General features: G+C 41.2%; 1 protein-coding gene across 2 annotated transcripts; it reads right to left on the bottom strand.

Annotated features, from left to right (window-relative positions):
- Positions 1-8255: 8255 nt before the first annotated feature.
- LOC104219698 (calmodulin calcium-dependent NAD kinase-like) lies at positions 8256-14002 on the bottom strand. Of its 2 annotated transcripts, none has more exons than XM_009770413.2 (8): positions 13518-14002; positions 12548-12771; positions 12360-12424; positions 10593-10814; positions 10316-10442; positions 9447-9766; positions 8956-9100; positions 8256-8865 (listed from the first exon to the last, which is right to left on the bottom strand). In XM_009770413.2, the coding sequence occupies exons 1-8, from the start codon at positions 13753-13755 to the stop codon at positions 8626-8628; spliced, it is 1581 nt and encodes a 526-aa protein (XP_009768715.1). In that variant the 5' UTR covers positions 13756-14002; the 3' UTR covers positions 8256-8625. The 2 variants fall into 2 exon arrangements, with proteins under 2 accessions (XP_009768715.1, XP_009768716.1); XM_009770414.2 differs by having other exon boundaries at positions 13522-13594.
- Between the last annotated feature and the right edge of the window lie 2073 nt (positions 14003-16075).

The following is a 16075-nucleotide window of genomic DNA, read 5'->3' as shown; positions in this document are numbered from 1 at the left end:
GTGTCCTGGTCGGACGTCCACAATCGGTACCAGTCGAAGATCAAAGCCGAAGATGACCAGTTGGGAGCCCATTCGGGCTCAGTATACCCAAACAGGCTCCTAGCAAAGGAACTAAAGCCAAACAAAGAAAGGTACCAGCCATACCTCGAGGATAGGAGGAACGCCCCGAGGTGCAACCTACCCCACAATGATCGGAGGGTGGATCGAGGACAGGACCCTCGAGGACTCATCAATAGAACCAGGATCATTCGAAATGTAGTACCGATAGGTGCACCCCACCTATCAGAATACAACTTCAACGTCGATGTGTCCGACATCGTGTTCGCTATCAGTAAGATCAGAGACGCCAAATGGCCCAAACCAATACAATAAGATCCTTCGCAGAGGAACTACAACTTAGTATGTGAGTTTCACAACACGCACGACCACATGACTGAGGATTGTCATCAACTACGAGAGGAGGTAACTCGGCTTAACAAAGGACATCTCCGAGAATTTCTTAGTGATCAAGCTAATAATCAGTTCTGAGAAAGGGAGGCAACCAAGAAGAACGAGGCAAACGAGCCACAACACGTCATCCACATGATCATGGGGGCACCGATGCCCCGTAGGAACCCGTAATGAGAAGAACAAAAATATCCATCACCAGAGAAAAGCGGACTCAGGGATATATCCCCGAATATGCCTTCACGTTCAGCGAAGAAGACACCGAGACCTTGTCTTAACCCCACAACGACGCCCTAGTAATTTCCTTCTTTGTAAATTCTTTTCAAATAAAATGCGTACTCATAGATCCAGGTAGCCCGGCCTATATTGTCAGGTTGAGGGTAATAGAACAGCTCATACTGCTTGACCAAATTGTGCCCGCCACTCGGGTCTTCAACGGATTCAACATGGCAAGCGAAACAATGAAAGGAGAAATCATCCTCCCGGTCATCGTGGCTGGCACGACTCAAGACACCAAATTCCATTTCATCGAGGGAGACATGAGGTATAACGCCTTATTCGGGCGGCCGTGGATACACTGCATGAGAACAGTGCCATCTACTCTTCACCATATGGTAAAATTCCCAACACAGAACGGGATCAAACCTCTCTACGGGGAACAGCACTCGACAAGAGAAATGTTCGTAATACATGACGTGGTACAAACGTTCATACCTCCGCCCCTGAATAAGCCAAAGGGCAAATCAGGTCTCAACCTCGATCGAACTTGACAAAACGAAGCAGAAGTTCACACTGCGTCTTTGCCTCAGGCAATTATAACAAGTCAATCCCGAGGCATCGCCAACGCATCTCACTTCAAAGTATGACCGTCTCCCTTTTTGTTACGAATTTAGAACTAACCCTTGTGCAGGCACCCGATCGGAGCTATCATAGCGCTGGCACTGCCTGGAGACCTCAAGGCTCTAAAAACGCACCTGTTGCACTCTTTTCCTTAGACCGAGTTTTTGTCCCAAAGAAGGGTTTTACCGGCAAGGTTTTTAACGAGGCAACGTCTGCGAGTTACCTAAGGAAAATTCCGCAAATACTCAAGATGTCTCTTGCAGACAACTTTTGAACAATGAGGGGCATTCCCCCAGAAAGCTACCCGCTCGAAAGGGTTTTTTCTGAAACACCAAGAGAGGTTCCTGTAGGGAAGCAATGTACCAAGCCAAATGGTCGAAAAAATCATATCCGTATAGTCAGGCTCCCGTCGGCAAATACGTGTACTATTGTACCAAGCAATCAAAGAATACCTTTTGTCAAATACACCTTTGCAAAGTAAGATGAAAAATCTTTCGCCAAAAACAACCCGAACACTCGAGACTGACGCCAGCAATTCGCCGCTCAGACGGCCTCCGAGTCAAAATTCCAAAATCACAAAACCTCCAGGTAAGGCAGCGCGGAAATCGCCCAGCGTTACCAATATCAAGGGCTACCTTGAGTATTTGGAAATTGTCGTCAATCGCCACGGACTTGAAAATCCGAGCCCATAAGACCCCAAGCAAGCAAATTCAGTCTAGCAAAGATCTATTCAACACAACAACATAGCTACATCAAAATATCAAAGGGTATCTATCACCAAAGCACGTCGTACTCCAACAAAGAGGTTCAGCACGCTTACGGCAGGGGTCCCCTCCACCAAATATGGCCCGAAATACTCGGAGACTTAGCGTCAACAAATTGGCACCCGCACGACCCCAGGGTCGGAACTCCGGTCTCATAAGGCCCCAACAAGGAAACTCTAAACTCATGAATAGCGGCCTTCGAGCTTAAGCAAACTCGATGATTCGGAGACTGTCGTCACTCGCCATAAACTGGAAAACTCGAGGCCGTAAAACCCCGAGCGGGAAGACTCGGTATAACCAGATCTATTCTACATAGCAACAAAAACTGTAACACCTCAACAGGCATGACAAACTGTAAGACCTCAACAGGCATGAAAATTTTGTAAGACCTTTCTATAGGCATAAAAATCAATCCTGAAGTTTAGGCTATACGTCGCATTTGTAAGAATACTGAAAAGACATACCCTCGGTGTAGACGCCTAAACTATCACTCGGGATCAAAATGGCTCCGACCAAAAACATATGACTATGGTAAAAATGGTTGCACCAGCCAAATTAACGCGACTCGGGGATGCCCGACTGTCGCTAACAAAATTGTTGGCCATTACTTCGAATATACTTCAAAAAGAACTGATTAAAATAGGCTTCCCTCAATAGGCAAACGAGCTTCGACCATGTCAGCTACAAAACACAAGGCTTCGAGCTACTCAGCCTACGAGCTAAGAACCTTCCGAGGTGCTCAAACATCGCCGCTAACAACTTGAAATCGAGGTTCTTCCAGAACCGACGACGGGTCAGGCAAAATCATTTCAAAAAGACCTTAACGAGAGGAAAACAAAGCCTATAAAATACCCACGGGCAAAAGCGTAAGAGCCATTGTCGCCAGCCAAACGAGCCTCTAGGCCACACACTAAAAGGTCTCAACGACCAAACAGCATAAGAGCCACTGTCGCCCACTTGAAAATTGAAAACTTGAGGATTAAAATGAGCTCGAGTCGTAACCCGATTCGGATACCGGATCCAAAATAGTTAACTATACATGCCTAAGGGCATGGCGTAAGTCCCATTATCGCCATCTGAATAAGCCTCCGGGCCACACACTTAAAAGGTCTCTTCAACCTGAAGCACAAGAGCCATCGTCATCTACCCATGCAAGCACGAAAAAACTTGAGGGTCAATTAAAGCACGAGTTGCAATACGACTCAGAGACTGGACCCGAAATAGTTGAAACACAAATGCCCAAGGGCAAGGAATAAGAACAATCATCATCCGCCCATGCAGGCACAGGAGATCGGAGGTCAGGTAAGCTCGATCAAGGCCCGACTCGGAGACTAGGCCTAAATAGCTAAGTAAAGCACAAGGGCCCAGATGCCTACTCGCATAAAAAGTCGCACTTAAAATCCTCCAGGCCTATTTAAGTGAGCTCCGGATCCATCGGGCTCCCGCCGGACACCAAAACCAGCCCGCCTGGTCGAAAGAAATGTAGAAAGAGATACAAAGGAGGTAAAGCTTCAAGTTTCTTTCCTTTTCGCAAGCTCAAAAAGTGCGGTCTCCATCTACAAACATGCTCTATGAATAGCGAATACAAAATGGCAAAATCTACGCTCCGCTCCAGAAGGTTACGACCTACCAGCCCTAGCTTCGCTCAAACTCTTCTAGGAGGAAAAGACCCCTGGCGATGATCTCTTCGGGCATCTCTCCTCAGGATTCACAACGAATGTATCCCTCGATCCTTTTCTCACGATCGAGGTCCTGCTCCAACTCAGCTCGGACATCAAAGACGTCCTTCAAATGGATCACCATTGCATCATCAGCCTTGGTCCGACCTAGTGCTGCTTCAGTCCAAGCGTCGATTATTCTGACCCGAACCTTCGAGAGCTCAGACTCCAGCTTCATGATCATATCCACTCGAGTCGAAACTTGAACCTGCACCTAAGCCCTCGGTTCACCACAAGCATTACTAACTCGGTCGGCGTCGCCCTTAAGGTACTCCTAAGCCTTCGTCTTTTTTTGCAACTAAAGAATAAGCGAAAGCCTAACCTCAAAGGTTAAAAAAGGCGAAACGCTTACTATGAAAGGCCTCCTGCCCCATCAAATAGCTCTCGTAACTCGAGTTCCGGTACGCCCCATATTTCCAGTACATCAAATCAAATTCCTTCCCCACGCCAAAGAGCATAAGGGACTCACCCTCATCCAGAGTCCTCCGAGGTCTAGCCCCATGGCGGAGCAGCTCAAACCTGAGCCTATCAAAATCCTGCAAGAGGAAAACTTGATAAATAAGGGAAGATACGAAAAGCGGAAGAACTATGCCGAGGCTCACCGCAAAGTGAAGCCGGTGTACTTCTACAAAGGCCGAAACATATTCCTGCAGGCCCAGCCCCCTCGGCCTTGGAAAGAACCGACCTCGGTTGAAGCATCATCACTCAGAGGAACCGCTGCTCCGGGATCAAAAATTTCAAGAACAGTAGGCTCGGACGATGTTCTCTTACCGGAGACATGAACCCATTTAGCCTCATTAAAAGCTCTATCGCCCTACGAGCCCGTATCCTATCTATCGCCATCGTCTCCTGGCTCGGAAGCCTACAACTCCTCCCCATCTCCGGAGAAGCAGGCCTCTCCTCAGGGGGATCATCCGATACCTACAGATGCCCATCTAAACATGATAGGAGAAGGCATAACTAGCAAAGCGCGGCGCATGCCTCCTAAAGAGTATTGTCAGTTTTTCGAGCAAATATCATGGGTTCCTAAGGTATAATACCAGTGGTCAGCACCCGAGCAAAGCGATTTGTCCATGACCGGTCTCTGTCGTCCCTAGCAACAGCGATCAAGGGCGTGATCAATCGGCACCATGGAATCAGCAGGCCCCAATGGCCCCAAAAAATGGGGGGGAGGGGAGGGGAGCTTCCCCCCCTTCGGATTAATCCCATTATTGCCGCCATAACAGCCGCAAAATTAGAAGACTAAAAGGCGGGAAGACGTACATGAGTGTTTATACCGGAAATGCGGCGCGGAAAATGGCAACTACATGAGACAGAGTAACTCCTGGGAGGGAGGAAATAGCCTTATGCCATACATTGGAAGAACTGCAACGACTCAAAGCCGACCGAAGACGCCAACCAATAGCACCACCTCCAGCCTTGAGGTAATATTCAACCCCGAAGACCTCCGTCATAATAAGACGACACAACAGAGGGCCAACAACACCTTCACCAACACAAGATTGGCACGCAACTTCAAAGGTCTCCACCAAGGGAAACCACTCTGTGAAGAAATAAGCGTTTTTTGAACAACGCCCATACAAAATGGGCTTCGGGTGTTGTCCATGATGATCCAAGCATGAGAGAGCCTCCATTTAGAGGCTACTTTCAGGAAATCACCGGCGTCTCCTGTCCACGGGTCCCCGAGCAAATTTCTTCTCGAGGGTTATTATGAGGCTCGAAAACATTATCCACGCTTCCACGCGAAGTCAGGGTCCCGGCGGTCTGAGGATATTGGCCTTATTCGGGTTCAGCCCGAGGAACCACGAAAGGCCCCGCACGAAGCCGTTTCTATCAACCGAAGGCCGGGAGGAATACTTGCATCCGAGGTTAGTATTACAGACGACAAAATAGGATCGTGCATTCAGAGTTGCCGCAAACATAAAGAAATACATCAAGTATCAAAGGCAGGAATCAAGGAAATATCTTTGTATTCATAAAATGTTCACTTACAACGACCCTCGGGGGGTCCTTACATATGATTACAAAAGCCCGCAAGGGGATCCTTACATAGAAAAAAAGAAGTTCAAGGATATGCATACAACAAGAGCCTAAGAATCTAGCCTATTCCCAAAATGCGGCATCTCTGTCATCATCCCCTCAAGCGTATGACCTCAAAGACAATATCTTCCAAGTCCAATCCCCTCGGGGACCTCATCCTGATCCTCCCGGAATGCCATCTTTAAAAGGAAGGATATATAAGAGGAAGGCGGGGAGAAGAGCAAAATGACGAACGAGAGGACGGAAGAAGACAAGAAGTGGCCGGGTGAAAAATTTGGCTAGTACAAACTCTGGCAGTACTACCATTATAAAGCCACTTCTTGAGACGTTGCCTCGGCCCGGGAGGCAACAGCCAGCAGAGACTATTGCCATATCCCCCTAGAATCCAAAGGGGGTGTAACATGCCAAGCCGAGGAAGGAGGGTGAGCAGCGGTGTATAATCCGAGCCCCCTCTTGAGCAGCGGTGCATGATTCGAATATCTCCCCGGGTCGGAATAAATTGGTCCCCTACTTCATCGCCCCGAGCCAATAGAGACAACAACAACAACAACAATAACAACAACAATAGCATCACAGCGGCACAACTTCATCCAACCAAAGAAGGATCGAGAGTTGGGCCATGGCACACATGACATAAGATCTTAAGGCCGTGGGCCTCAAAAAATAATGAGATAGCAAAGAGTAAAAATGGAAGGAAAGGAGGAAAGGATGGGTATCAAAGGAGGTTTGAATGAAAAACTGATCACAAGAAGCCCCATTTATAAGGGAAGGGCAAAGTAACCGACGGCGCCATTACCGCTATCGAAAAGCATAACGGCAGGCGCAATCAATGCATTTATTAAAGCTAAATCGATAGCAATGATATGAACCCGAAGAACGAGGAGTCACGACATTTCAGATGATCCTGGAGAAGCGAAAGGGAGAAACGCCTCGGCACTTGTAAAAGGGGCTACGCCGTCAGCACGACGTCATTAAGGGAGCCCAAGAAGTGAGGTGTCAAAATAATTTCTTATCGCTTTCCTATAAGAAACGCGGAGACTATCCGTGCACGGTGAAATCGAAGGGCCGATTTCTCATTGACAAAATGCTTCAGAAGGTCACCCCGGAGGCCTAGGACCTCGAGCCGGTCACTACCCTCAAGATCTGTCGACACCCAACCAAGGATAACATCGGCCGAAACCCCGACGAACGCGTGAAGCTCCCGAAGAATGCATCCGGAGTCCATTAAGTCTATTTTAGCAGCTCAACATCGGCCCACGCATACGTCATAAAGCTAGTTGCCTGTCCCATTTTATTTCCTTTATCACACAACGTATCTTGTACTAAGTTTGGGCTCCCCCCTCTTATAAAAGGGGAGTCGTTAACACCCTGTAAGGCAGAGCTCCAACTATTCTCCATATGATAAATAATATATCTCTCTCTCTTTCTTCTCTCTAACTGGCTCGTCCTTACTAGCTCAATGCCACTTTAGCATTTACTACTCTCTCACTTGTTCTTCATTTATTGCTTGGTATTGGCCATAAAGAGCCTTGTTTGATCACATTCTAACTGTTATCCCATTCCCGACTACCCCCGATAGCTCGAGATCGAGCCAAGATATTGACCTCGAGGTCCTCCATCGACCAGTCCGAAGCTAGGGAAGCAAGCCCCTCGGTTTGATTACCGCCCCGTTTTAGCTTGTATTTTATCGTAAAACTTCATATTCTTAGCACCGTCTGCTCTACAACTAGCATAAAAATAGATCACGTATTTTTAGAATCTCATTTATAGATTTAATTGTCGTTACCATTTTCACGGTAAACAGGCATGAATCGGGTAATTATTATGTCATAAAAGTTCCATCGGTATCGGGTGCGAGTGGCGGCCACGTCTCATCCTGTTTTGGGCGCAAAATATTGAAACATTTTTCATATATACTCCCTCCATTCACTTTTACTTGGCATGTATACTTAAAATAGAGTTTCATTTTTACTTGTCATTTTACGCATATTAAGAGAAGATAGATCTTTTTTTCTATTATACCCATAGTATTTATTACTCATTTTATATTATTTTCTCAAATTCAATAAAATATGCATCAATTAATATAGGTATCATGGTAAATTATGCACTTTATTTATTATTTCTTAAGGGACATGAAAAGTCAAAACATGTCTAGTAAAAGTGAACGGAGGGAGTAGATATCTATCGACTTGCTCCTCGTAAATGTCTATCCTTCATATTGGCGTGAACTCCTTGCGCCTCGGTACTTCTAAGTGAAATTTTCACTTTGTTCTTTTCCAACATGTCGTCCAGACATACCCATTGTCTGAAATGTAAGTAATAGTGAAATTCAAACCCATTTCCCGTTTCCAGAACTCTTCTTGTTTTTTTCCCTCCTTCATGTGCCATTAATTGAACCAGAAATGAAGAGGTTATGTCATGTACAGATATAGTTTAAGCATGATGTTTGAACTTTATCCGGCATGTATATTTCCAGTTATTGTAACATACATTAACTATTGGGGACGTGGTACACACAAACAAATAAAGACACAAGTATTCTTTACATGAGGTCTCAGCTTTCATCTATCAAACCTACAACTCGATGTGACCGTCAAGACTACAAAGCCTGAGACACAAAAGAGCTGAAGCTAGGTTCAGTAATGAGGCCTCAGAATGGAGACTGCTTCCCCCTTTAGCCGCGGCTTGAATCAAGATTGGTTGGGCCAGTGACCTTCAAAAATGGATGGTAAAACCAAAAAAAAAAAAAAAAGAAACTGAAGGTTGATATAACAGTTGTACAAAGAGGAAGGCTTTGAAGAATCATTATTAACTCAGGCTTTCATTCTTTCAACTTTTTGAATAGAATACTTGAGTTCCTTCTGAATGTTCAATCTAGAAGGTGACATGACAATATCTTTCCAAACTGAGCCAGATTGATAAGCTGGATGAGGGTTCTTGTAAAGTTCATATATGGAGTCAGCTCCTTCGTTCAACCTCCCTACCACATCCAATACATCTATCTCATCACGGTCCACCAACAATGTCCTGTCTCTATCCTTCCATCCTATCAACTTTTGAATACTCCTTGTTAGTACATATGCCATTACATGAAAAATGTCTAGACAATCAGAATGTGCAGATATATAACTTATTAGTTGTACCTTAGGGGGGCCTTCCAAAGTATTAGTGGAATATAACCTTGCATTATCCACAAGCTGACAGTATGTATTGAATGCTCTAGCAAATCTCTTGTGTGACTTAAGTTGTGAGTTTACCCGAACAGCTCTCCTACACATGATAGCTCTCCTGTAAAGAATAGAAACAAACTTAATGCTAGGAGAATTAGCAGATTTGTCTGTTTTTTACTGGAGTGTATATGTTAATAGTAATTCTTCTCCATTTTCATATCAACATTCTTTATCTTTCTTTTTCTTCAGCCACCACGTAAGTTTTCTTGACCCCTGTTCCATTTTTCTTTTGGCAGATAATTGTGTTATCAGGGTCAGCTTGTGCGCGCCGATATGCCTACTACCACCAGACAGGTACCTAGAAACTCTTCCCATCAATACTAATGCAGATGGGAAGAAATTACCTAGTGTTCCTTCAGTACTTTATGACTATGATTCACGCATTAGTTAGATCTTTTGCATACCTTATGCCTCTAACGACGGCTAAATAAGCATCACAGACAACTCCAACCAATTCTATTCTATAAGGTCTTCTCTTTCTAATTCCATCAGTTTCTTGTTCTTCATCAATCTGTTCCCAGTAGTTTTCAGTAGCACTTCCATCGTCCTCTATTTTGTAACCGGGCCCCATGCGGTAGCGGCGCCGGTGAACGTTTCTAGCCATGGCTATTGTCTGCACTACAAAGGGTATCCATGACAGCGTGCCATCCATGATCACATCCCTTCCTTCATTGAGTGCTGTTACAAGCAGGGATGATGCTGCATCTGTTGATGACTGATGTACCTGCAAATTGCATGAAATTTACTTCTTAAATAACCAAAAGAATTCAAGGACATAAATATCGTAAAAAAGGACCTAAGTCCTCCAAATGTTTTAGATGAAATATTATTTAGAATTTGTTTCCAGTAATTGTTAGCCTTCTTATTAAAAGACTCTTTTACTCATAATAATTGATAGAATAGTTTGCAGGAGGTACACATCTTTCTTCTCAATGTGGAATTACGTAGATAGTCAGCCTGCATGTTTGATAACTGCGCTAATGTACTGACTATATCGGCACCATAGCAGTAGCATACCACTTTGGACCTAGCTGCCGGCCTAGCTAGTTACCTATGAGACAAGATTTTTCTCCAAATAAACTAGTGAATGCTTTGCAGCAGATATAGCATTTGGATGAATTCACATGATTTTCTCTCCCTATGCCACATTCGACAGGTAGACCGGGCATCAGAACCTCGGATTAGCACAGAGATGCAACTCTTTATGCGTAACATTTCAAAGGGGTTTGGGGTAATGGGAAGGTGGGGGTGGGGGGTTAAGAAGAATAATAACCAGTTCAGCAGTTTGCAGCATGTCATGATGTCCCCTGGAGCTAAGAGCTTTGTAAATAACATCTGATTCTTTGAAGGCATCTGCTTCTATCACAACAACATTAGCTGCAGCTCCAATCCAGAATGGTCTGCATCCAAATTTTGGCAGTCACTGCATTAGTATCTTTCACATAATGATTTATCACCTCCATTGAAAGAACACCTCATTAGAATCTTACACACACATATGCATGTATATATATATATGTATGTACACTTGCAAATAACGACGTTCTTACTCTTTGAGAATGTCCTTGAGCACGGTGCTTTTCCCAGCACCCATGCCACCACCCATAAAGAGGAGGACAGGGCTTCTATCTTTGTGAGCCATTGGCACCATCACATCTGTGCACTGTGAATCATCTGAAGAAACAAGTCCTATTGCTTTCATCTCCTCAACTAAGGTAGTAAGAACTCTTGCAACCTTCAGATTCTTTGTCACCCTTTCAAATCTTTGTTCCCTTTATAACGCACAAAACAACAAGATGAATAGTTCATAATATGTACCAAGTTCAGCAAAAGTAAAAATAATAGTATGATTTGATTGGAAGCCACTATGCTAATCTAGTACTGATTTAAGTACTTTCTGACCAGCTAGGGGTTACATAAAATTGGAAAATTTTATTTTGTGTCTCATACAACTAACACTAGTGACAACTTTTTTGTCTCGCAGTTTTGTGGACCCAGATTTCTGTGGACCCAGAAGGGTAAGATTGGGTCCACAAATTTGTGAGACAAAAAGGAAACTCATACAACTAGTGTAAGTTGTACGAGACACAAAATAAAATTTCTCCATAAAATTGTATAACATCTTAGCTAAGGAAATCATAAATGTCAATATCTGGAATATTATCCGAAAGCTGACCATAATAACAATAAAGTTAGGTCATGGTCTCCTGGACGAGGCAGATGGACACCAAACACATCTGGACTTGTCTATACGAAATCTGTTTTCAATTGACTAGAAATCACAGGGAATTACCAATTACCAATAAAGATATTTGGCATAACAACCTTCTATTTGAAATCTCCGTTTTCATGTGGAGGTGAATTCCCCATATTGTAACCTCAGAAGTTCGCTTAAACTATCAAAAAATTAAAAATAAAACATTCAACATCTTCTTTACTATATAAAATGACTTTAACTCAGACTGCTTGGAGTTCTGTTGCAGTAAAGCACGTATCACATCATAAGATTTGTCGACCAGATAGAAATTTCTCAATTGGTTGATATACAAACCAAAAACTAGTTGATCAATCTATCACAAAAAATTATATCATTTAGAAATGCGGAAGGCTTGGTTGTAAGCATGGACGGGAAACTCATAACTCACTTAAGTCATTTTATACAGACCAGCTCTAGAATAGTGTGAAAAGTAAAGGATGGAGAAAATCAAAGCTACTATGGTAACATGGTGAAATCCAGAACAGAAAACAAAAGGTGTGACGGTAACAGTAATGGCAAACAACCAGAATGCACAAAGGAGTGCCAAAGAATTCAAGTTAACTATAAGAGCTAGCGCTACACCTGTTGGCAAAGTAAAAGGCTAAGCAAAGGAACCAAAGCGATGATTCATCAATTATAATCCTAGTAAGTATGAAAGAAATAATGCATCTGACCATGTACACACACTATTCCAGGGATGTCATAAAGGTTGCAGATTCTTTGACATGTAGTTTTGGAAACATCGGGGAATTACCAACAACAAATGAGTATCATAACAACTAATATATTTCGTAATGATAATTACATATTCCAAACACGAGAAAAAAGGAGGTACGATTTCATGACATCCTCATCTAAGTATTTACATTTAGACTATCACAATAAACATGTATGGTTCTGTCTAAACCCCTATTAAACCATATGATCCTACAAATAGGATTGTTTGAATTTCTCCCAATTGGCTAAAATTTGGATAAGGCCTAAAAACGAAAATCGATAACGATGGCCATCAATCTGACTATAGGATGAAAGAGCAAATATTAGGAAATACAGTTAATACCTAGTAGCAGCCATGACAATGTTTTGGAGCTTCTTTTTGGGCTCAAAGTGATCAGCACTCAATACCTGAAAGATAATCAAAAGGAAAGGAATGCGAGTTCGTCAACAACAATTCGAACTTAAAATTTTGTTTTTTGAGGTTATAATTTCTGAAGTATGTATCTATTTCTTCTTATTAACTGGATTTACCTGGCTCATCATATATGGAACCTGACTCCAATGGAAAGCGAAGTAACTGAGGATGCATCTCTCAAACTCTTCAACAAGTTTTATAAACAGCGAATCAGCATCTGGTTCATTAGAAAAGTAGCTATACATATCTTCTTCACACCCTTCTGATTTTATTATGTACTCAGTAGCTAGCTTACACATATGCGGACACTCTCTCCTATCTGCAAATCCCATTTGTCTAGCTGCATATTCATACATATATGTTCAGTTTTAAAATCACCTCGTTGAAAGGCTTAAATCTGTTAGAAAGAGAAAACTTTCTTACCGAAATTTGTGATCTAAAACATTTCATGACATTACATAGCGACAAAAGCATGCCATTAAGCATAAAATTGGACCTTTATGGTTAAGAAGTTTTCAAATGTCGAAAAATGTCATTAATGTTGAAACAAACTAAAAGGAAGTGATATAGGAAATAGAACATATCAAGTACTTAAGTTTATCCTTAACACGCCTTTCACGTGCGACCTGGCTTCTTTTTCAAGTAGACGATGGGTGGAAGTGAGGGTTGCTTAGACCTGCTCTAATACAAAGCTAAGGTACGGGACCACGTCATCTAAAAGCTTAAACTTTTAGAGAAACGCACTTTTAATTGCTTAATTACATCTACAACAACAGATACGATCCTAAATATAATAACACTAACCAAAAAAGGAAGAGAGAAACGTAGAAAACCCAAAAGGGGATCCAAGACTTCAATCAAATAATTACCTACATACAAGAACAACCCTTTAAAATCTCACAGGTAATGGATTTGGGGAGGATAGAGTATACACAGACCTTATCCTACCCGATGGAGTAGAGAGACTGTTTTCGATAGATCCCGGGCTCAAGAAAACGAAAAAGATAGAAAAAGATAATATTCAATAATAACAGCATTATAAGAAACAGAAAATAGTTGAAACACAAAACGGGAGAGAATAATTACCTACATAATGGGAAAAATTTTCAAACTTGAGGACCTTCCTGGTACGCGAAACATCAATACGTGGAATGATCTTCTGGTTTCGGAAATTCTTGAGCCGATAATACACAGCCGCTGAAAGGATTAATCCAATGCAAGATGCTAAAAGGATCTGGGTATAAATAGGCTTTATGTTGAAACAGTAGTACGAAGGAGAATTCAATTCAGAATAAGAAGAAGAAGCAGACATATTAATTCCCATGCAAAAAGGGTCAATTACATTAATGCAGAAATGGCTTGTGTTAATCGTTCAGGTTGTTTTGGTAATCCGATCAAGTGCGAACATGATCTTGAACTTAGAATAAGTTTCACTTCTTCTATTTATATCTTTTTACTTTATCAAATTATCCCAGAAAAGGAAAAGGATAATTAGAGGAATCTCTTTTAGGGGAAAAATGTTTCCTAATTGAACGATACACAATGTGCAGATTCCAATTATTTGACTAATCTACCCTTTGTTTCTAATTGTCATCCTCTTTAACAAATTTTTGAAATAAAAAAAGGAATTGAAATGAAAAACAGAATCTTAAAGTTCCACGCTGCAAAGTACCAAAAGATTGTTTAAAATAGTGAAATAATTTTTGAAAGATAAAAAGTAGACTATACTTGAAAAGTGAAAAATTACTAACGAAATAAATTTACATAAATTTAATCACAAAGCCACGAGAGTTTAATTATAATTCAACTTAGTTGCATGGAATAATTATCGTAAAATTTGAGAAATGTATGTTTTTACCCCCTCCCAAAATAATAGCCGACAAAATATATTTTTGTATTTATGTATATTATATATTAAAATATACATACTTTGTGTACATTTTGACTAAAAAATAAAATTAGTTTCGGCCAATTTTGTATTTTTCCCTAAATTTATTAGTGTTAGAAATTCACAAATCCGAAACGATTGAAATACTAAGAATACTAAGAACTACTCCTTATATTTCAATGCATTCGAACTTTTTCAGAGAACGAAGAACAATATGACTATTTCTCGATGTGAATATGGATGCAGAATTTTAATTTTTTTTTTTAACAAAATAAAACTTAATATTTAAAGATTATATAAAAAGTACTATAAGCCACAATAGTTAACAGTTCATGAGTATATTCAAAATTTATTTGAACCTGACCAAAGAAATCTTGTTTGACACCCCAAAAATAATAGGTTTGCATAAATCGAAACAAAGGGAATAATTACATATAAACTAAAACAAATTATGGTGTGTTAGTTTTAAATCTAGATGTTGTCACTAGTTATAATGACCCAACCGGTTGTTTTGAGTTCTAGCATCTCGCTCCTTAATTTGAGACTTCACATAGGTTCACTTGGTGTCTTATAACTTGTGAGTATTGGTGATTTTGGTCCCGAAGGTTTCGGGAAGGATTTCAAATGCTATCTTGCTATATTTAAGAATTAAAATTTAAATAGCAACCTTACACCTTGATTTTAGTATATGTGTTTAGATTCATGATTTGAAGCTTCTAATAGGTTCACGTGATGATTTTAGACTTGTACGTGTGTTCGAATTATAACCCGAGATGCTCGAGTGCATTCATAAGTATCTTGGTGGAGTTTAATTAGGAAATTATACCTAAAAATAATATCGTTGCCATGTGGTATGTGTTTGGGGGTAACATATATGTGAGGTGACGAGCATATATGCAGATGTCAAGTGTTTCTTGTATTCGAGTAAAGATAAATTTCATATGCTTTATTTATTTTACTTTTTTTGAACTGGAAAAGGATACTTATATTATATGTAACATACTAGGGCTAGAGCCCGTTAACATTGTCATTAGTACATATGCATTCATAGCCTATCATTATGCCTCGCAAGGCACAATCATTCCCTAGAGCAGCCAAACATTCACATTGGTCACTAGAACAGTTCCTAGCATAAACATACCCATCCTGATCCTTGTCATATACATCTACAATAAGTTCAGGTGGTAAAACAAAAGTACATAAGTTATTGTAGCTAGTTTTCTTTAACGCCGCCTTTGCCAAAAGATGTGCCACCATATTTCCTTCGCGGAAGCTATGCTTCAATGATATTGTCCCTTTCCATGATGCCTCCTCCATTAACAACCTGCATTTGTGAATTAAATTATTGTTAGTAGGGTAATCTTCACTAACGACGCGTATGACCTCTGTGGCGTCAGTTTCCACTTCTACTAGGAATAAATATTCCTTGATAATTAATTATAATGCATGCCAAAGGGCTTGGAGTTCCGTTTGTATTGGTGAGGTTGCTTGGATTTTCTTAAAAAATCTTGTCTTCCATTTTCCCTTGGAATGACGAACTACTCCACTGATGTCCCCTTCCAGATTGTTGCTTTCGAATGCACCATCTATGTTGACCTTGAACCAACCTTTCAGTGGCCACTCCCATTTGACATTTATCCTTATGACCTTGTTATAAGTAGTATTCTTGGTTGTAAGTAAGGTGTATTCAGTTGCTTGATCAATAATTTTTTTTAACTATGATGTGTGAGGTTTGGTTGTTGATGTTATTATGGTT

Source organism: Nicotiana sylvestris, chromosome 2 (genome assembly GCF_000393655.2).
Source record: "Nicotiana sylvestris chromosome 2, ASM39365v2, whole genome shotgun sequence".
Classification (NCBI taxonomy): domain Eukaryota; kingdom Viridiplantae; phylum Streptophyta; class Magnoliopsida; order Solanales; family Solanaceae; genus Nicotiana; species Nicotiana sylvestris.
The sequence above is the reverse complement of the archived record's forward strand: the minus strand, read 5'-3'. Positions and strand labels throughout refer to the sequence as shown.